Source organism: Schistocerca cancellata, chromosome 5, assembly GCF_023864275.1.
Source record: "Schistocerca cancellata isolate TAMUIC-IGC-003103 chromosome 5, iqSchCanc2.1, whole genome shotgun sequence".
Classification (NCBI taxonomy): Eukaryota; Metazoa; Arthropoda; class Insecta; order Orthoptera; family Acrididae; genus Schistocerca; species Schistocerca cancellata.
The window spans coordinates 759,045,862-759,069,507 of NC_064630.1; the positions used below are offsets into that span (position 1 = coordinate 759,045,862).

A 23,646-nucleotide genomic window follows, 5' to 3' on the forward strand; every position below is an offset into this window, starting at 1 on the left:
TGATGTTTTAAGCAAGCACTTCAGGGATGGCGACTGCATCTTTTAACATTATCGAGCACCTGTTCTTAATGCATGGCCTTGGAGGAGCGGTTGTGCAGGCCAGTCCATTACAGGGATATGATTGTGTAGAGTCCTGACCTGAATCGTATAGAACGCCTTTGGGATGCTTTGGAACGTTGACTTCGTGCCAGGCCTCCGACCGTCATTGATACCTGTCCTCAGTGCAGCGCTCCGGGATGAATGGGCTGCCATTCCCCAAGAAACCTTCCAGCGCCTGATTGAACGTATGTTTGCGAGAGGCTAAGTGTGGGCCAACACCATACCCAATTCCAGCATTACCAATGGAGGGCGCCACGAACTTTTAGGTCATTTTCAGTCAGGTGTCCGGATACTTTTGATCACATAGTGTAATTTGGATTCGTTACAAACAGAATCGAATCGCTGGGTTTTTACCACAAAATTTCATTTTACCCCTCAGGGGATAATTACCTCCCTCCTGCCCTCCTCTGCCTACGTTTGGCAACCACTGGTGTGGATGCACGCGCTGTGACAGGTTGCGCTGTGCGTGGGAGACGGCGCCGGAGGGCTGGCCACCTCGACGCTGGAGACTTGCACGGACGGTCTGAGGTGCAGCGCCGGCGACGAGGCGTGCACACAGCCGGAGCTGTCCGAGTGTCGCAGCGGCAGCGCCAACGGCTTCTTCGAGTGCCGGGCCGCCGGCTACCTCCCTGACCCGTACAACTGCAGCATCTACCATCTCTGCCCCAGCGTCGGGGACCCCAACTACGTCACTGGCACCTGCGCCGGCGCCTTGGCTTACAACCCGCTAACCACCGACTGCAGGTGAGCCGCCACCGTGGTCGAGAGATTGCATCCATTTGCTGTGTACAGTGCCGAGAATGTGTACAGTGGAATAGCAGTACCCTCCAATACACTGCAATACACGACACATCGAATATGACAAGCAAATCGTACAAGAAGTTAATATACAGGGTGTACAAATTCTAGGGATTGATCGATGAGAGGATACGGAACAAAACAGGTCTAACCAATTTCTCTCTGAATAAATAGTCTCTAGCCTGGAAACAATAGATTTGCAGTCACACATTGTTACAGAGCCTGCAGTCTAATGCGTGCTGCACCATGCACCCACAGTTACAGCATTTGATGGAAATGGTTTCCATGTGCCTCAACACATGCATGTATGTATGTATGTATGTCTCACACGTTCACATCACCCAGGCTGCATCTGAACGGTGTCAAAAGCACCATGAATACGCTGCTCCATTGCCTCCACATCTGGAATGGGCTCTGCATGCACAATACGCTTGAGGTGGTCCCATAACCCGTGCGATTTCTGATTGAGATCCCGTGAACGATGCTGGCCATGCAACTTGATCCCCTGCTCCGACCCATCAATCAGGGGAGACACAATTGAGATGCGTCCAGATGTTAATGGTGAAATGAGCCGGAGCAACATCAAGTAGCAGCGACATAACTCTTCGAATCATCAATGGCACTTTTCCCAGCAGGGGACGCAAAATCCCCACAAGAAACGCCGACAGCAGTTCTTCCACGTTGCCTAACTCGCTGGAAAGCTGGTCCCAAAATATGGTCGCCAATTAGGGGGCACGCACACACATTCCAGCTGCAGTGATACTGATGATTCGCTGTCACCACACCATGGCGGTTCTGCATGCTATCCCACAGATTACCGTTATTAAAGTTGAAGATACCACTCTGTGTAAAGGTGGCCTCATCTGTGAATAGGATGGATGAAACTAATCCCCCAACAGTGGTTGCCTGGTGAAGAAACCAGTGAGAAAACTGCTCCCAATGTGGAATATCTCTCGCTAGTAAGCTCTGCACACGCTCTAAGAGATAACTGTTACGATCCTTGTCATGGAGAACGTTCCACATGGTTGTCTGGCTTACTCTGTGCTGGCAGCCAAACTGACTAACACTGTTGAAGGCATCGCCATGTCAGTGAATCAGATGTTCCTCAATCTCTGGCGTCCGAACATTTCAGGTACGACCTTCATTATTTCCTGCTTCCTGACACGACCCTGTCTCAGACAAAGGCTGAAACACTTTTTTTCAGCCAAACGCTTTGGTTGTTGTCAGCGGGGACAGGTCTCCTGATACAACCTTGCTGCCCGCCGCCCTTTGCCATTGGCCTTTCTGTAAGTAAACACCATGTCGGCAAGCTCCCGGAACCACTGACTGCAACGCTGTACCACACACACACTACAAAGTGAACAAGAGAAGTGAATCTTACACAACATTACCAATGACTAAGGCATGAGAGGGTGCTAGGGCATAACGCATGAAAAACTGTACAACCCTCTAGGAGGAAACCACACATACTGTGACTGCGGTGTAGTATGCGTTGTATCATGTAGTCAGTCTCTGTAACAAAACATGATTAAATAAATGGTCACTAGCATGGAAACCATACATTTCCAGACGTAAGTTCATTCGACCTTTTGTGTTCCGTATCCTCTCATCGATCAACACGGTGAAAAAAAAAAATCACCCTGTATGTGGTGTGGTACCATACGTTGGGTATGTAATGAAATGCAAAGTAAGTCATTTATTCTCTGGAACTATACACAGAAGGTTCGCAAAGAAAGTCTGCACGGAAACTCTGGTGAAGTTCTATAACGCTGTTTGAAACTTACGAGTCACGGAAGTTCGTAACGTATCATGTACAGCAACATACTGTATCTGTTCTACGACGGTTTCAATTCAAATGTTTAACTCATCCACTTGGTGAAGCACTACAGTTATTAGGTAAAATTTGAAAGGAAACATAACGAAACATCCATTTATCAGTTAAGCACATGTGTCTGTATTTACATTATTCCAAAACAAATATTTAAGTGTTAACACCTAAAATAGAGCCCAGCGTACTGTATGTACAGAACAGTACTGATCCATTACAATAGTGCTAGGATATGGCGACCACCAACGTTGTTACAGACATTTTACTTAAGAAGCATGTTCTGGTATACACTCTCCATCCCACCCCGTCTCTCTTCAGTTTCTACTGCATGGCCGGAACTCGTGCGGGCAAATGCTTGTCTCTACAGCAGTCTCACAAATTAAACTTAGCATAAGACGTAGTACCCGTCATCCTGTCTGCAGTACTGCGTACCAGTACAAGCAACTCAGATTTTTCGCTTTTCCTCAGGAGACGTGAACGAGATACAGATCTGAACTGAAACCGTTGTCGAACGGAAATGGTACGTTTCCGGACACGGATTCCTATTCAAAATACGAGGGTTGGAACTTTGCCACTATTAAACTATTTATTTACAGCTCATACAAAGTTCAAACACGTACCTAAGTTTTAGTAACTTTCAAAGTAGCCACCAGTATTATGTATAACCCGTTGCCAGCGATATAGAAGTCGTAGGATACTCTTGGCAGTACCAGTGGTGTTGACGGTTCGAGTGGCGCTGTCTATTGCCCGACGAATTTGTAGCAGTTCTGAAGCGAACGCCGTGAAGCGTTTCCTTCAGTTTAGAAATCGAGTTGAACTCACGGTAGCCCCATGACTTAAGTCCTCGTAAGTCAAACAAATCAGTTACACCTCGCACTGCACGTGCTTGAGCATTGTCCTGTAAAATGATGGCCAGGTCCTGCAGGAAGCGTCATCACTTCTTTCTCCAAAAACTAACAGCATAGTGACAGAAACTTTGAAACACGTATCTATTAGTGGCAACTATATTTTGTACAAGCTGTAAATAAAAAGTTCCAACCCTCGTATTATGTACTCACTCCTCTCTTCAACGCCTAGGAGTTTGTAGCAGGAATTTCCGAATATCCTGTACAATGAAATACACAGGAAGTTACTACTTCAGTGGAACTATACGCAACGTTGGCAAAGAAAGTGCAGAGAGATAATCAGCTGAACTACACTGTGATCAAAAGTACCCGGACACTCCCAGAAACATACGTTTTTCACATTAGGTGCATTGTGCTGCCACCTACTGCCAGGTACTCCATATCAGCGACCTCAGTAGTTATTAGACGTCGTGAGAAAGCAGAATGGGGCGCTCCGCGGAACTCACGGACCTCGAACTTTGTCAGGTGACTGGGTGTCACTTGTGTCATGCGTCTGTACGCGAACTTTCCACCCTCCTAAACATCCCTAGGTCCACTGTCTCCGATGAGATATTGAAGTGGAAACGTGGAGGGACACATACAGCACAAAATCTTACCTGCCGACCACGTCTGTTGACTGACAGAGATCGCCGATAGCTGAAGAGGGTCGTAAGGTGTAATAGGCAAACAAACATCCAGGCCATCACACAGGAATTCCAAACTGTCATACTAGTTGCAGTGGATCCTGATGCAGTTAGTTTTTTCACCTCCCGCCTGATTTCATGGTCGAGCGGCTGCTCATAAGTCACACATCACGAACTGCCAAACGACGCTGCTCTTGGTGTATGGGGCGTAAACATTGGACGACTGAAAAGTGGAAAAACGTTGTATGGAGTGACGAATCACGGTACACAACGTGGCGATGCGACGGCAGGGTGTGGAATGGCGAATGCCCAGTGAACGTCGTTTGCCAGCATGTGTAGTGCCAACAGTAAAATTCGGAGGTGGTGGTGTTGTGTTATTCATGGACGGAGCTTGCACCCCTTGTTGTTTTGCGTGGCACTCTCACAACACAGGCCTACATTGATGCTGTAAGCACCTTCTTGCTTTCCACTGTTGAAGAGCAGTACAGGGAAGGCGATTGCATCTTTCAACACGATCGAGCACCTGTTCATAAGGCACGGGCTGTGGCGGAGTGGTTACACGACAATAACATCCCTGTAATGGACTGGCCTGCACAGAGTCTTCACCTGAATCCTATAGAACACCTTTGGGATGTTTTGAAACGGCGACTTCGCGCCAGGCCTCACCGACCGACATCGATATCTTTCCTCAGTGCAGCACTCCTTGAAAAATGGGCTGTCATTCCCCAAGAAACCCTCCAGCACCTGGTTGAACGTAGCCTTCATGACAGCTTCCACTCTCGCAAGGATAAGGGTGGGACAGTACCATATTGAATTCCAGTATTACCGATGGAGGGCGCCACGGACATCTAAGTCATTTTCAGCCAGGTTTCCGGATACTTTTGATCACATATTTTATCTCTACACTGATACTGCCCTATGGATGCGAAAATTGGACCCTTTAGAAAACTCAAGAAATAGGAGCACAATAAAAGAACTTTTTAGAGAAGTGGCTGTATACACTTTAATGGATAAAAAGAGGTATTGTCAGATTCTATCTGAACGGAATGGGTAAAACATAACAGACAGAATAAAATAATGTCGGTTGAGAGGGATCGAGCGTATGTCAGATGCAAGATAACTTAAACAACATAACAATATAAACCAAAAGACATTTAGGAAGACCAACGAAAGGTTCTCTCGACCAATCTTGAAGGAAACGGGACGGATCAAAATACCAACACCTGATGTAGACGATGAAATTTTGAAGTTACCATATCCTTGGACACCTGAGATTTCTCTTACCAGTTTTACTGGTACATTCGCATCACATTTTAACATGAAAATTTTTACGTTAATTAGCAGTTGAAGTGAGTGTCCATTTATTTTTTCACGGTATTTCTACAACCAACGAAATAAGTCAATCGTCCAGAAGCGTCTTGAGCTCGTCAGACTACCAAGTGAGTAACACACGTTTTGCTCCTGTGAATACTCGCGTCGTGATCACGTGATCAAAGCGCGACAGGCAGGTGGAGAGACGCCGGCGTAGCGGCCGGAAGACCACTCCATTGACGAAATTGAACGACCGTGAAATTCATGTGGTGGGTGCACGGAACATGCGAACATCGCCAATTCATAACGGGAAAGTGTCCTTATTCGAATGTGCGCTGAAGTGTGTAATGCGACAGTGAAATTTGGTGCAGTCGGTACCAGTACAGTGCGTCAACAAATGGTGCCTAGAACTTAGGTGTTCGATAATAGTGACTCAAAAACTTGAACGTAATTGTTAGCTCTTTAACACAGTCGCTCACACACGAATAAATTCGTCAAAAATTTATGGTGACGTCATCGCGATGTGTGACGCACTGACCGCCATTATACACACAAAACAGTGCACTAAATAGAACTCTGACTTACAATCAGAGCTTTTCAAAAAGTAGCTACGAAAGTCAAAATGAAAAACTAAATTCTTCGGAAACTTGTTTGTAGCGCATGGGGAGGTACACTGAGATGACTTAAGTCGTGGGATAGCGATATGCACATATGAAGGTCGCGGTAGCATCGGGCATGCATGGTCTGAAAGGGAATTTCATTGGCGGAGCTGTTATTTGTACACAGGTGAGTCATGTGAAAAGGTGCCCGTCATGGTATGGAGACGCACGACGGCCATTAACAGACTGCTGAATGCGGAGTGGTAGTTGGAATGTACCACGCGTCTAGCTCCATTCCGGAAATCTTTAGGGGAATTTAACATTCCGAGATCCAGTGTCAAGAGTGCGCCGAGAATACCGAATTTCAGGGTTTACGTACCTTTCGCCACGAACAACGATGTGTTCTTCAGTTGAAGATCGAGAGCAGCTGCAGCTGCATAGCGTTGTCTGTGCCAACAGACAAGCAACATTGCTTGAAACTGCCGCATAAATCGATGTGGGACGTACGACTAACTTACACGTTAGCACAGTGCGGCGAAGTTTAGCGTTTTGGGCTACGGCAGCATAGATCGACGCGAGTGTCTTTGCTAACAGCACGTCGTCACCTACGGCGCCTCTCCTGGGCTGGTGACCATATGGGTTGTTGGACCATAGACGACTGGAAAACGGTGGGCTTGACGCATGGGTCCAGATTTCAGCTAGTAAGAGCTGCCGCTAGCTTCATAGGGTCTTCGCTACACAAACTCTAATCGGTCAACAAGGCATGGTGCAAGCTGGTGGTGGCTCTATTATGGTGTGGGCCGTGTTTGACTAATCTATTCCATGTAGTGATAGATTCACCTGGATCTGAGGACACTGCCATTTATGATTTTCGTTTAGTTGGAGACCATTCGCAGAGTTGATTAACTTCATTTTCCGAAACAAAATGGGGCACAATTGTACGAGACTGGGTGTCAAATCTTTCGCTCAAATTGCCCAAAATGTTCTTCAAACCAGATCACCCGAGATGAATCGCATCGAACATTTATGGGACATAATAGAGAGGTCAGATCGTGCACAGAATAATACACCGACAACACTTTCGTAAGTATGGTTCAATATTTCTGCAGCGGACTTCCGGTGACTTTTTGTGTCTATGTCACGTCGAGTTGCTGCACTATCCCAGATAGAAGAGGGTCCTACACGATATTAGGAGCAATCTGAGCGTTACACTGAGGTGACAAAAGTCAAGACCCACAGGCTGAGCCCTATCACACCCTGTTCCGAATACTTTTGCTCGACCTGGAATAATAATACTTACACTTATAAGGTATTGCCTGACTGAGTGGCATGTCTGTTTTCGGAGCGCAAAGACCTTATGGCTTCCTGTTCTCAGCAGTATCCCAGCTCCAGCTGTAAGAAGATAAGAAGCTCTCCTGAAGGTCTGAGACAACGTTAAGAAGAATCCTCAGCAACCCATTAATTTAGGTTTTGCGGAAGCAGAGCAACGTTTAAAGTAAAAGAAATCGTCGTGGCGCACAGCAAGCAACCTAGTTGACTCCTCTTACAGCTTCAACGACTGATGCACACTGATCTGGTTCCCATAGACGTCTATGGTGGCTCCAGAACCTTATTTTAACTGGACATAGCAGATGTGGTTATCTACCACACAAACTAGGCTCGGCTGGTTCCAAAGTGCTGCGACTGTGATGCTCCGAGCACAAAAATTTTGTAACAAGGTAACACCTCGAATCCGCGGTAGTGTAATTACGTAATCAGGACAGGGTAATACTTGCACCTTCTACACCAACAGCCCTGAACAATATTCCTGTCAATTGGTTTCTGAGTGGGTAGGGGGGACGTTGGGGTAGGGAAGGGGAGGGGAGGGCTGGGAAGCCAGGAGGGGAAGGGGTAATTAATTGATTAAATTAATGATTAGTCATTAATTTTATATTAGAAGTGTGCATGTATCAGCGAGAAGTAGGGTGTAGGGTTGGGGATTTCTCAGAGTGGTCGAGGAGGAGGAGGAGGAGGAGGAGGAGGAGGAGGAGGAGGAGGAGTGGGGGTTTGTGCCCCCATATTCAAAAATGATGTTAAGTCCCAGAGTGCTCAGAGCCTGAGGTCATCAGTCCCCTAGAACTTACTTAGGTTTAAGTAGTTCGAACCTAAGGACATCACACACATCCATACCTGAGGCAGGATTCGAACCTGCGGTCGCGCGGTTCTAGACTGAAACGTCTAGAACCGCTCGGCCACAGCGTCCGGTGCCCCATATTGTTGATGACTGTCCTCTCTGAGCGACAACGACATTAACCACGCATCATATGAACCAATTAACTGTGTCAGGTAACTACAGTGCGCAAGAAAATTAATGAATCATTTTTCCTTCCATTCCGGCGCATGCGTTTTTAATTTGGCTCAAAGGATCCTACGACCATCCTCTGTAATGGTGCAAAAGCGTGACGCTCTGCGACGTCATCCTCGGGCTCCGCGACGCTTCAGACTGCGAGGAGTCGAGACGTGCGAAAAAATGGCCACAGCTCTGGACTTTATTATTGCCTTAAAATGTGGATTAATGGTGTCAGGCAGAATAGTGGTAGAATTTCTTGCCAGTCTAACGCCACTGTGGACGTGTCGCATTGTGGAAACATCACACTCCCTCTTACCCACATTCCATACCCTGTTTTTCCGCCTCTGCGATGGAGGTCAGAACCGCGGCACCCCACGACGAAATCGCACGGTTTTGAGAAGCTTCCCTCGTGCACCTACAACAAACACCGCCCTTCAGAATCAACTTTCGGTTTTATTGACACCTTATGCCGCTCAGTTTGCAGTGCCATGAGCACCAGGCTGACGTTCGTGGCAGCGCTCGACACTGCTGCCAACCCCTGGGCGTTTCGACACTGGTGGAGCCGCAACCGCACTGGACGTGATATGGCCTCTTTAGTGTGTTGCGCGACCGTAATTTTTGCTGTTTCGGATCACTTTCAAACTTCGTCGAATGGTTTTAAACGATTCCTAGTGGTTCCACCTTGTAGACCAGAGCAAAAGGGAGGGGTTGTACGCCTTTTCAGAGGTTTCGTTTCGCGCCCTCGTGTGGCATGATCACGGGGGTAGGATGGGGGGGGGGGCTGTGGTATACTAACGTATGCTCTAATAAAATGGTAACGGGTCGCTCTAAGATCCACGGTTCGGCGACGCCTGCCTTGCCACCCAAGCACATTTGTTGGGCACGTTAAACCTGTCAGAGCAGTCACGAAGATGAATCGGTGTCGAAGTTTCTAACACGTGAGGATTAGGCTACCCCTGGACACATCTTTGGTGTGGTTTGCCTACCTTCAGGCGCTAGTGCTACCACGAGACTATATAGTGTTCAAGTGTCCGACATTTTTTAATCTCTCCACAAACGTCGGTAGGCGGCACCGACGGTGTTGCGGAACTGGGAGGCCTTAGAGAGATTTACTAACGCGCACAATAATGCAACACCCCTCTGTGATTACGCTGCAGTTGGGCGCGAAATAGAATTGGATCAGATTGGAATGTATACCGCAGAGACAGGCTGGACAGTGCAGGTGGGAGCCGGCCGGTGTGGCCGTGCGGTTAAAGGCGCTTCAGTCAAACCGCGTGACCGCTCCGGTCGCAGGTTCGAATCCTGCCTCGGGCATGGATGTGTGTGATGTCCTTAGGTTAGTTAGGTTTAAGTAGTTCTGAGTTCTAGGGGCCTGATGACCTCAGTAGTTAAGTCCCATAGTGCTCAGCCATTTTTGAGTGCAGGGGGAGGCGTGTTTATAGCGATAAGAAGTGCAATAGTATCGAAGGAAATTGACGGAGATCCGAAATGTGAAATAATTTGCGTGAAGATCACGGTTAAAGCATGCGCCCTGCCTCAGCAGCTATAGTGGCAGAACACCTGGAGGAAAATTTGGTAAATTAAAATCTCCACCCAAAACTATAACGTGGTCGGGAAATCTACTAGAAATATTTTCCAGATATAGACTGGAGGACTCAGACGTTTATAACTGGTGGCAGGGACAAAGAATCCAGTGAATTTTTGTAAGTGCATTATCTGCAAACTACCTTGAGCATATGGGAACTAAGTCTTTCGCGACGGCACTAATCTGTAAAACATTGTTTTATTGCCGCGTTAATTCGGGATAAAATCTCAGGCTTTCGACGATTACCTCCATCATCATCAGCAACTGACTGTCTTCACTGCTGCTGTGGTAGCATTATTCAAAACGGCTGTTTCTGACGAGGACCACTTAAGGTCCGAGATTAACCATCTGAAGTACGTGTTCCGAAATAATGGTTATGATGCACGCGATATAAAGACAGTTCTAAAAAAAAAAGTGAAAAAGCGCTGCACACTCACAGGATGAAACACCGATTGCGCTTCTTCCTTTTTTGTGGCAATTTCCAGCAAAATCTGAAGAGTCCTGCGTAGACGGGGTGTAAGACCTTAAATCGGAGATGATGCGCCCTGTGAAGGACAATCTCGGCCTCAGAGGGGATATTATAAACTCCAGTTACCCTGAGTGTTTTTTTTTTGTTGTGGTTTTAGGGCGCACAACTTCAATGGTCATTAGCGCCCTGACTACTCTAAGAATGCAACGCGAGGCACATGTTGACAACAACAACTTAAAGGGAAAACACGATAAAAGACAGACAGGCATAAGATTAAAAAACAGCATCATCAAATATCCTTAGAGAGGTGTGTCAAATTGATAAAACGAAGAACACGAGCTGCTGCTCGTGGGTCATCCGCTAAAATGGCATCGAAAGTACTTGGCAGGTTAAGATCTAGACGCAGTGTGCTAAAATCTGGACAGGACATTAAAATGTGTCGAACCGTCAGCAAGTGCCCACATGGGCAGAACAGCGCCGGCGCAGCCGTCAGCAGATGGCGATGGCTGAACCGGCAGTGTCCAATTCTTAACCGGGCAAAACTACCTCTTCCCGCCGAGAAGGGCGTGAGGAGGACGTCCAAGCCACGGGAAGGGGTTTTAAGGCCCGAAGCTTGTTGTCTGTAAGTGCAGCCCAATCGGCATGCCACAGCGATAAAATGCGCCGACAAATGACCCTGCTAAAATCGGACGAAGGGACACCACACGAAGCTGTCCGAGGCTGGAGGACTGCAGCCTTGGCCGCGGCATCTGCAGCTTCGTTCCCAGGGATACCGACATGGCCAGGAACCCACATAAAGCTAACCGGAGAACCGACGTCCACCAGCTGCTGAAGAGAGCGTTGAATCCGGTGTACGAAACGGTGAACCGGGTACGGATCACTGAGGCTCTGGATGGCGCTCAGGGAGTCAGAGCAGATGACATAAGCAGAATGTCGGTGGCGGCAGATGTAAGGAACAGCCTGGTAGAGGGCAAAGAGCTCAGCTGTGAAGACCGAACAATGGCCATGGAGCCGGTATTTGAAACTTTGTGCCCCGACAATAAATGAACACCCGACCCCGTCATTGGTCTTAGAGCCATCTGTATAAATGAAAGTCATGTTGATGAACTTCGAACGAAGTTCCAAAAAACGGGAGTGGTAGACCGAACCGGGGGTAACCTCTTTTGGGAGCGAGCTGAGGTCAAGGTGAACGCGGACCTGGGCCTGGAGCCAAGGTGGCGTGTGGCTCTCGCCCACTCTAAAGGTTGCAGGGAGTGAAAAATTAAGGTGTTGAAGGAGGCGATGAAAGCGAACTCCAGGGGGTAGCAGGGCAGAGACATACAACCCGTATTGACGGTCGAGAGAGTCGTCAAAAAAGGAACGATAAGACGGATGGTCGGGCATTGACAGTAGCCGACAGGCATACCGACAAAGCAGTATATCGCGCCGGTAGGTGAGTGGCAATTCGCCAGCGTCAGCATGAAGACTACGGGATTAGTATAAAATGCTCCGATCGCAAGTCGTAAACCCCGATGTTGTATGGAGTTGAGGCGGCGTAAGATGGATGGCCGTGCAGAGGAGTAGACGAAGCTCCCATAATCCAGCTTGGAGCGGACGATCGACCGATATAGACGAAGTAGGACGGTTCGATCCGCTCCCCACGACATACCACTGAGAACACGGAGGATATTTAAAGAACGGGTACAACGGGCGGCCAAATATGACACATGTGGAGACCAGCTAAGTTTCCTGTCAAAGGTAAGGCCTAAAAATTTGGTTGGGAGAGCAACGGGACCGAGTCGTAAGGACGGTGGGAGAAACTTTGTAGCGCCAGAAGTTAATACAGACCGTCTTCTCGGCAGAAAAACTGAAGCCATTGGCGACACTCCAGGAGTAAAGACGGTCAAGAGAACGCTGAAGACAGCGCTCCAGGACACGTGTACACTGCGCGCTGCAATAGTTGGTAAAATCGTCCACGAAAAGGGAGCCTGATACATCAGCTGGGAGGCAATCCATTATTGGATTGATCGCGATGGCGAAGAGAGCGACGCTCAAAACTGAGCCCTGTGGCACCCCATTCTCCTGGCGAAAGGTGTCGGACAGGACAGAACCCACACGTACCCTGAACTGTCGATCCATTAAAAAGGAACGAATAAAAAGAGGGAGGCGACCGCGAAGGCCCCATGTATGCATGGTGCGGAGAATGCCCGCCCTCCAACAGGTGTCTTAAGCCTTCTCCAAATCACAAAACACAGCCGCGGTCGGGCGCTTCCGCGAGAAGTTATTCATAATGAAGGTCGACAAGGTAACCAGATGGTCAACAGCAGAGCGGCGCCTACGAAATCCACATTGTACATTGATAAGTAGGCGTCGAGACTCGAGCAGCCAAACCAATCGAGAATTAACCATTCGCTCCACCACTTTACAGACACAGCTGGTAAGCGAGATAGGTCGATAACTGGAAGGCAAGTGCTTGTCCTTCCCCGGCTTAGGAATCGGGACAACAATAGACTCGCGCCAGCATGCGGGAACATGTCCCTCAATCCAGATGCGATTGTATGTACGAACAAGAAAACCTTTACCCGCAGGAGAAAGGTTCTTCAGCATCTGAATATGAATAGAATCAGGCCCTAGCGCGGAGGACCGTGATCGGCCAAGTGCGTTTTTGAGTTCCCGCATGGTGAATGGGGCATTATAATTTTCACAATTCGAGGAGCGGAAGTTAGGTGGCCTAGCCTCCTCTGCCTGTTTGCGGGGGAGGAAGGCAGGGTGGTAATGAGCGGAGCTCGAAACCTCTGCGAAAAAGCGGCCGAAGGCATTGGAGACGTGCTTGTGGCCCCTGAGGCTGTCATTCGCGACCTTCAAGCCAGAAACTGGTGAGTGGACCTTAGTGCCAGATAGCCGACGCAGGCTACCCCAGACAACAGAAGAAGGAGTAAAACTGTTGAAGGTGCTTGTGAAAGCAGCCCAGCTGGCTTTCTTGCTTTCTTTGATAATACGACGACACTGAGCACGTAATCGTTTATAATTGACACAATTCGCCACTATAGGGTGGCGTTTAAATGTGCGTAAAGCACGTCGACGAGCACGTAAAGCGTCTCTACATGCTGCGGTCCACCAGGGGACCGGTACGCGACGTGGAGAAGAAGTAGGGTGAGGGATGGAATATTCAGCAGCAGCGAGAATGAATTCCGTGAGGTGTGCGACCTGACGATCGCAGCTTGGGAAGATTTGATCCTGAAAGGTCGCCCTGGAAGAGAAGAGCCCCCAGTCTGCCTTGGAGATGTTCCAACTAGAGGAGCACGGAGAGGGGGTATGCTGCAGGAGATGGATAACAAACGGGAAGTGGTCGCTCGAATATGTATCAGAAAGTGCATACCACTCAAACCGGCGTGCAAGTTGGGGAGTACAGATAGAGAGGTCTAAATGGGAATAGGTGTGAGATGTGTCCGAAAGAAAAGTAGGGGCGCCAGTATTAAGGCAGACAAGATTGAGCTGGTTGAAAAGGTCTGCTAACAAGGAGCCCCTCGGGCAGGAGGCTGGAGAACCCCAAAGGGGATGGTGGGCATTGAAGTCTCCAGTTAACAAAAATGGTGCAGGTAGCTGAGCAATAAGTTGCATCATGTCTGCCCTGGTAACGGCAGATGACGATGGAGTGTAAACGGTACAAAAGGAAAATGTAAAAGTGGGGAGAGTAATGCGGATGGCAACTGCCTGCAGGCCGGTGGGCAACGTGATGGGATCGTAGTAAATATCATCCCGGACCAGCAACATAACCCCTCCATGAGCTGGGATACCTACCACAGGGGTAGGTCAAAACGCACAGAGGTGTAGTGTGCCAAGGCAATTTGATCGCATGGGCGTAGCTTCGTTTCCTGGAGGGCTACGACGAGCGGACGGTGCAAGCGAAGCAGCAACTTCAAGTCCTCTCGGTTGGAGCGAATGCTGCGAATATTCCAGTGGATAAGTGCCAACGTAAGAAAAGGAAGATGAAAGAAGGGGTCACCTCGAAGGCCGCTGAGGGCCTGGCTTCGAGCGAGCACTGCCGCCGCTATCAGTAGGCGGACAGTCATCGTCCATTGGGTCTATAGGTTCATCGGCCATCTCGGGAGGATGGCCGGGAGGGAGAGCTTCCTCCGCCGGTGAACGGCCAGATGTACGGCTACCAGCGGTGCGGCCAGGCGAAACCGATGACGGCCTGGGGCGGTAACCGCTGGGTGGCGCAGGAGAAGAAATGCGCCGTGGCGGAGAAGGAGAACTGTGCTTCCTATGAGCCTTTTTGCAAGGACGTTTGGTGGAAGTACCGGTCGAAGGCTGGGAGGTCGAGGTACGTAGGAAGTCTGCACGGGATGGTTCCTTCTTGAAGGCCCGTGCATCTGACTTCGGGGTCTTCGTCTTAGCAGAAGCTGATGAAGGGGCTGGTGTCGGTGGGGTGATGGGAGGAAGAGGAGACGTCGACCGCGCGATCTTAGCACTGGCCGAACGGACGACCGTGGTGCTGAAGGTCAGATCGCATGTCTGGGTTGCTACCTCCCTGGTAGTCCGAGGAGAGGCGAGGACAGTACTGTATTTCCCCGCTGGGAGCAGCGCGGGCGTCCTACTAGCCAATAGCTTGCGAGCAGCCGAGGTGGACACTTTCTCTTTGACCCGAATTTCTTGGATACAGCGTTCTTCCTTATAGACAGGACAGTCGCGGGAGGATGCGGCATGGTCACCCTGACAGTTCACACAACGAGGAGACGGAGGTGGACAGTCACCCTCATAGGCATCCCTGCCACAAGTGACACATTTAGCCGCATTGGAACAAGACCGTCGAGTGTGATTGAAACGCTGACACCGGTAGCAGCGCGTAGGTGTCGGGACATAGGGGCGAACAGAAATAACCTCGTAGCCCGCCTTGATGCGCGATGGCAGCTTAACACTATCGAAGGTCAAGAAAAGTGTCCGGGTCGGTACAAGGTCATTATTGACCTTTTTCATGACCCTATGGACAGCCGTCAAGCCCTGCTCAGCGAGGAAAGATTGAATCTCCTCGTCAGTCAATCCGTCGAGGGAGCTAGTATAGACTACACCACGAGACGAATTCAAAGTTCGGTGGGCCTCCACCCGGACAGGGAACGTGTACAGGAGTGTGGCCCGAAGCAGTTTTTGTGCCTGAAAGGCACTCTCAGTTTCTAGTAATAAGGTACCGTTACGCAACCTGGTACAAGATTTGACAGATCCGGCTATGGCATCTACGCCCTTCTGGATAACGAAAGGGTTGACAGAGGAAAAATCCTTTCCGTCCTCAGATCGAGAAACTACGAGGATCTGTGGGGCAGGCGGTAGTACTTTTGTCACTGGTGGCTGGTCACGTTTCCGTTTTTGGGCAGAAGTCGAAAGAGATGGAGTAGAATCCATTGCGGAGGAATCCCCCATGATTGCCAGCGTCTCCAATGGCGCGCTCCTTCCTTGTGGGGACCCTCTCAGAGGGCACTCCCGCCTTAGGTCACACCTCCCGAGAAACATTCACCTGAGGTGTAAACAGACGGTGGGACCAATCGGCATGGTCAGAAGGTATCAGCTCAGGCAATCACCCCTCCCCGGGCCTGGCCTTTACCAGGGGGTACGCACGTGCCTTACATGTCTACCCAGGGCGGGGACTTACGCGTTACCCCGTCACCGGCTACGCGTGCGAACGCGTGGGACGGCCTTCAGGCACGCACAGGGAGGAAGGAAGGAGAGGAAAAAGAAGAGAGAGGGAGAAAGAGGACAGACTGTCTCAAACGCCGAGGCGGAGACCAGAGAAGGCAAGGAGAAGAAGGCAATGAGAAGAAGGCAATGAGAAGGCAAGGAGAAGAAGGCAATGAGAAGGCAAGGAGAAGAAGGCAATGAGAAGGCAAGGAGAAGAAGGCAATGAGAAGGCAAGGAGAAGAAGGCAATGAGAAGGCAAGGAGGAGAAGGCAATGAGAAGGCAAGGAGAAGAAGGCAATGAGAAGGCAAGGAGAAGAAGGCAATGAGAAGGCAAGGAGAAGTCAAGGGAAAGAGTAGGGAAGACAGTGAGGTGGAGAAGAGCAAAGAAAGGAACCAACCAAAGGAAGGAAGAGACGAGAAGTGAAAAACCAAAAAGACCACGATTATAGGTCGTGGAACCGTCCGTCTCCGGACGCAGGCGCTAACTACCCCCGTGAGGGGGATGGACTCCTTTTAGTCGCCTCTTACGACAGGCAGGAATACCTCGGGCCTATTCAAATCCCCGGACCCGCAGGGGGACCCTGAGTGTGGAAGCAAGTGTATTGGTCAGGCCATTCGTACCGTTTCCGACCGCTGTGCAGAGCACCAACGCCATATTAAAAGTAGAGAACTGGAGAAATCGGCAATTACGGAGCACAGGCTCACGAACAAACAAAATATTGTTCAATGAAACAAAAATTCTATGTCCCATGCCTCCACGTACTGGGATTCTGTTATGGAGGCTGTGGAAATAAGAATGAGCCAAAAGAACTTTAACCGCGATAGCGGATACCATCTGAGCTGTGCATGGACACGAGCGCAATGCATAAAACAGCAAGACGTTCCTTCCAAGGTTTACGTTCCAATGGAAGCGGTGGCGCCACCGGCGCACACATTGGTCGGCGATTACGTACTCCTGTCGCAGACGGTGTCAATCAGAAGCCGTCCACGGGCTATAAGAAAGGCTACCACAGCAGCAGTGCATCACATTTGCCAACTTTTTAGTGCAGTGTTCCAGTGACTATTCAGTGTTGTTCGTCTTTCTCGTGTTGCGAACAGAAACCATGCTGTCGCTAGGTGTGAATTTTATGTCTTTTGTGAACAGACTCCAGACTGTCGCCGTGTTTAATTGTCTATTGTTTTACCTGTCTGTTTCGAATGTATTTTATTAGCATCATCATCCCTCTGTTCTTTGTTTTAAGTTCCACGATTTCTTTTCGCCATGTTACTCTTTAAGTCACCGATTTTATCGCCTGTTTTTTATTATTTATTCTCTTCATATTTCTCACAAAGTCTGTAGGCTGAAGAGCGGCATACTACGCTGCTGCCAGCCCGCCCCCTTCGGGGGGAATTGAAACTCAAAAGAAAAAAAACCAGCAGTGCAGACAGGCTTTCGACCATTACCTCTATCGTCAACGTCAGGATCAACTGACTGAGATTTTATCCCGAATTAACGCGGCAAGAAAACAATGTTTTACATACTATCTTGAGCAGTTAAACGGAGAACCGACTCGTGACGATAACATATTAGACCTTCCAGTGACAAACAGACCCGAACTATTTGAAACAGTTAACGCAGGACATTGAATGAGCCATCATAAAGCGGTTACAGGACCGGTGATTTCAGCCGTAAATAGAAATATTAAAAAAGGCACGAAGATTTTTCTGTTTAGCAAAAGTGACAAAAGCAGATTACAGATAACTTTACGACCTAACACAGAAGTTTTATCTGAAGTACAGATAGTGTTGAGGATCAGTGGACAATGTTCAAAACCATCGTACAATATGCATTAGATGAGTATGTGCCAAGCAAGATCGTCAGAGATGGTTGTTGTACCACGGTGGCTCTCTTCAGAGTTAGAAAACTGCTGCGGAAGCAAAGGGAACTTCACAGCAAACATAAACATAGCAAAAGCCTTGCAGACAAACAAAAATTACGCGAAGCGAAATGTAGTGTGAGGAGGGCTATGCGAGAGGCGTTCAATGAATTCGAAAGTAAAGTTCTATGTACTGACTTGGCAGAAAATTCTAAGAAATTTTGGTCTTATGTCAAAGCGGTAGGTGGATCAAAACAAAATGTCCAGACACTGTGACCAAAATGATACTGAAACAGAGGATGAGAGACTGAAGGCCGAAATACTATATGTCTTTTTCCAAAGCTGTTTCACAGAGGAAGACTGCACTGTAGTTCCTTCTCTAGATTGTCGCACAGATGACAAAATGGTTGATATCGAAATAGACGACAGAGGGATAGAGAAACAATTAAAATCGCTCAAAATAGGAAAGACCGCTGGACCTGATGAGATACCAGTTCGATTTTACACAGAGTACGTGAAGGAACTTGCCCCCCCTTCTTACAGCGGTGTATCGTAGGTCTCTAGAAGAGCGTAGCGTTCCAAAAGATTGGAAAAGGCACAGGACATCCGCGTTTCCGAGAAGGCACGTTGAACAGATGTGCAGAACTATAGACCTATATCTCTAACGTCTATCAGTTGTAGAATTTTGGAACACGTATTATGTTCAGGTATAATGACCTCTGGAGACTAGAAATCTACTCTGTAGGATTCAACATGGATTTTTAAAAAGACTACCGTGTGAAACCCAGCTCGCGCTATTCGTCCACGTGACTCAGAGGGCCATAGACACGAGTTCCCAGGTAGATGCCGTGTTTCTTGACTTCCGCAGTTCCCCACAGTCGTTTAATGAACAAAGTAAGAGCATATCTACTATCAGATCAACTGTGGATTTAAGAGTTACTAGGTAACAGAACCACAATCAGTCTTCCGAAGTAAGAGTGATTTCAGGTGTGTCACAGGGAGTGTCGTAGGACCGTTGCTATACATAATGACATTGTGGATAACATCGGAAGTTCACTGAGGTTTTTTGCGGATGATGCTGTAGTATATCGAGAGGTTGTAACAATGGAAAATTGTACTGAAATGCAGGAGGTTCTGCAACCAATTGACGCATGGTGCAGGGAATGGCAATTGAATCTCAATGTAGACAAGTGTGATATGCTGCGAATACATAGAAAGAAAGATCCTTTATCATTTAGCTACAATATAGCACGTCAGCAGCTGGAAGCTGTTAATTCCATAAATTATCTGGGAGCAGGCATTAGGAGTGATTTTGTATGGTCATTCCATTTTAAATCAATCGTCGGTAAACCAGATGCCAGACAGATTCATTGGGTAATGTAATCTATTTCCTTTGTTTTCGTACTGCATTTCCTTAGGATTCTTCCTTGTTCGCCCACTGCTTGAATACTGCTCACCAGTGAGGGATCCGTACCAGATACGGTTGATAGAAGAGAGTGGGAAGTTCCAACGGAGCGCAGCGCGCTTCGTTACAGGATCGTTTAGCAATCGCGAAAGCGTTACGGAGATGAAAGATAAACTCCAGTGGCAGACTCTGCAAGAGAGACGCTCAGCAGCTCGGTACGGGCTTCTGTTGAAGATTCGAGATTATACCTTCACCGAAGGGTCAAGCAGTATATTGCTCCCTCCTACGTACATCTCGCGAAGAGACCATGAGGATAAAATCAGAGAGATTAGAGCCCACACAAAGGCATACCGACCATCTTTCTTTCCACGAACAATACGAGATTGGAATAGAAGGGACAACCAATAGAGGTACTCAAGGTACCCTCCGCCACATACCGCCAGGTGGCTTGCGGAGTATGGCTGTAGATATAGAATGGATTTTAACGGTTCCTATTGGTTCCACCTTGTATACCAAAGCACAGTCTGTGGTCTTACTACACTCCAAAAGAGTCAGAATACAATGTTGCTGCAAGCCCACTGGAAGTGATCTGTGAGTAGGATTTGGATCACGGGGACCCGGGTTCGATTCGCAGCCTGGTTGGGATTTTCTCTGCCCGGAGCGCCTTAGACCGCTCGGCTGATCCCACGCGGCGTCAACTATACAAACCCTAATTTTAGACAGCGAAGTGTGAGGGAATCAACGCCCCTAGGGAATGGGTGGTTTTACTGACGCTGTTTATGCGACCCTATGAGGCCTTTCGTGTCGATTCTGAGCGGCGATATGCCTGAAATGTTTCCCCGATCCAGTGATAACAAAACCGCGTGATTTCATCACTGGGTGCCGCTGTTCTGACCTCCATCGCAGAAGCGGCAAAAGAAGCGGCGGAGAGTGTGTAAGAGGGTGTGATGACCTTCCCATAGTATGACCCGTCCACAGTGGTGTTGAGCGGAATTGCGGTGGAATTTTGAGCTTTAAGGTCACATTGGCACCTATCATTTCTGAACTGTGGCCTTTTTTCGCATTTGTCGACGTGTTACTTAGACCAAGGGTGACGTCGAAGGGCGACACGCTTTTGCATTGTTACACAGGGACTATAGAATTTATTTAATTTATGAAAAACTAAATGAGCTGTTACATTTTAAACCTCTTTTTCAGGAAAAACTCAAATTTTATATTTAATTATGTCAATTTTTACCACAGATTTGCAAAATTCTGGAGTTTCATAGAGCTATAAGCATCGTTTGCATGATGTGCAAAATTCATTGAAGAATTCCTCTTACTTATGAAAAAAAGTGTACCTCTAACAACAAATGCAGCCGACAGTAAGTGAAAAAAATGATAGGAGCGTGAATCCTGAATCCTCCCTGCTCATACTGACGAAGTTTTATGAACTTATTTCTCAAAGTATAGAGAGTGGAAATTAAAATGTCCTGTGGTGCCTCTCCTGGTCTAAGTCGGTTCGTTTGACGTCCTACCCCCATTAATTTTGTTGCATAGTGTATATACGGAGATTTAAGATTATACGATCGTGTGATTGTGCTCATCAGTCCCCTAGAACAGAACTACTTAAACCGAACTAACCTAAGGACATCACACAACACCCAGTCATCACGAGGCAGAGAAAATCCCTGACCTCGCCGGGAATCGAACCCGGGAACCCGGGCGCGGGAAGCGAGAACGCTACCGCACGACCACGAGCTGCGGACAGTTTGTATGTGTGAACTTGTTTTCACTATATGACAAATAAACATAAGGGGGCGATCAAAAACTTTCATTTCGAAGGCCACACAGACCATAATCCGTATGTTTATCACACAAAATCGTCGTGAGCATTGAGGCAACCATCCCACAGTCGCACCACGTTGAAGACATCCGTCAGGTATAACCGCACGTCCTGCTGCTTGATCAAGTCCGTAAGTGTCTGCTGCACCTCATGTGACATGAACCGTCGACCCTTCAAGGCCCTGTTTCAATAACAAAAGGCGTAATAACCGGGCCGGGAGAGATCAGGACTTTGGGGTGGGATGCACTCGATGACCCGCCCTAATTGGCGTATCCCCTAGATAAGGCTGGGCCTTTCAGATCGACCAATTTCTTGTGCCGAATCGTGACCACTACGGAAACTGTAGAAAACCACCATTGTGGAATGGTGCAACAGACATGCTGATTACACATTCTTCATTCTCCGATGGATGTCCACTGGTGACAGTCATTTTTTAACTGCCTTAGGACAATGCATTTGAGAACAACATTGGCATGTTTCACGTTTCCGCATTTACCGCTCACATGCTACAAAGACACGGACGCCACACTATTCCGTTACCTATATTCGGTGCGTATAAATTCACATCGAAGTCTCTGTTCACAGTACTACATACACTGGAACAGGGACGATTAAAAGTTTGAGAGTATTGCTCATCAGAAGAATAAGCATGACGTGAACATTCGTCATGTATTCTTCCACGTTTGCGTGAATCTCATTAGATTTCGTTTCACGTGAAGTGGAAGCCAAGTTGTGACCAGTACAGTCAGGTACTATCATAAGCATACGTTTTAAGCTGTGTTACACGAATATAGGTTGAGAGATAATATGCAGGACATCAGCTTTACCGGCGACCGCTACGGTCGCAGGTTCGAATCCTGCCTCGGGCATGGATGTGTGTGATGTCCTTAGGTTAGTTAGGTTTAAGTAGTTCTAAGTTCTGGGGGACTGATGTCCTCAGATGTTAAATCTTATAATGCTCAGAGCCATTTGAACCATTTGAACAAAGAAGAGTTATGAAAATTCCTAATGTAAAGACAGCTTAATTTGTCCGAGCGAGCCATGTGTGATGCAAAAGTATACTACAGGGATTTCACCGTACTGTTCAATACTGAAGCCACTGAAGGTATTCATTTCAGTCAGTCGTCTCGTAATCTCTTAGCTCCTTCCTTATTCGAATCCGAGATATACATTTCATTACTGGAACTGTCGTCTGCTACGTTGATAACGACTATCAACAACAGAATCCACAAAGCCCCACCCAGGCGCTGCATTTTCTCTGCTTCTTTTATGACGTACCGTTCTATATCACGCCAACGTTCGGCAGTGACATGTATTGGAACGCACCCAAGTTTTTCACGTCTGGCACTTTAACAGTATTTATTTCTCGGGCCTAATCCCTTAACTTCACTCCACATCAGTTCTGTTGGGTTCATGTTATAATGGTACAGTTGCAAATGTAAAAATGCAGCATTTATACGGTGTGCTCGATGCCGTGAAAATGGTTTTTTCGGGTTTCTACGACGCATACCTATATCTGTGGTATAAAACAATGGAGATAATTCAGCAACCTTTATTAACAGTCTTTATTTGAACTAAGAAAACTCAAAAATTAGACTAATTTTTTAAGCAAAAATGAGAAACTTTCATAAAATATCGATAACTGAGAATTTATATTTGAAATGAAAACAGGAATTTCATGTGTAATATGCAATTAAAAACACGACGACGTTCCATTTGAGTTATCTACGTCTCAAAAAAATGTAAAGTTCATCGTTTTTTATGAATAATGCACGAGAAAAAAAATTGACTTAGATGAGAGTTGAAACAGCAAACCATGTGCTGCAGTAAGTGACCCAGGTAATACGCTACCGACTCCGCTGTAGATTACCTTACATTTGCATTGCAACTGTCACACAATCCCTCGAACTTCAAAGCCGATTATCTCTGTAAATTTATGATAAGCATTAAGAAAAACCTATTTCTCGGCACTTAACCGCATTCCACACGCATGTTTCACTACGGAACAGGAAGCAGCCTCAGCCATTTTTATACTGCGCATTAACAGCGCGACAATCAGAACAGTGCAGATGCTGTGACTATACACGATTTTTGAAATAACAACTACACAATCAAAGCGTATTTATGAAAAACGTTGATGGCAGTTAACACATTTGAATATCTTGAAGTTTCATTTAACGTAACTTAGTAGTAAGATTTCTAATACATAAGTAGGACCTACTTCCAAGAGCGCATCAACACCAGTGTGTGTGTGCGCGCGCTACGTCTTCTGACCAATCATCGTGTTTGTTTACATCAGGTTTATTGTTATGACGAACGGAGTATACACAAGCTCCGCCCACGGCAATGCTATTCCTGTTTC

At 47.5% G+C, this 23,646-nt stretch overlaps 1 protein-coding gene across 1 annotated transcript in view; it reads left to right on the forward strand.

Moving 5' to 3' along the window:
- LOC126188005 (uncharacterized) overlaps window positions 1–23,646 on the forward strand; it is a 92,817-nt gene that overhangs the window by 39,754 nt on the left and 29,417 nt on the right. The window contains exon 3 of the mRNA XM_049929422.1: window positions 554–843. Coding sequence (XP_049785379.1) covers window positions 554–843 — 290 coding nt within the window. The remainder of the gene's footprint in view (window positions 1–553; window positions 844–23,646) is intronic.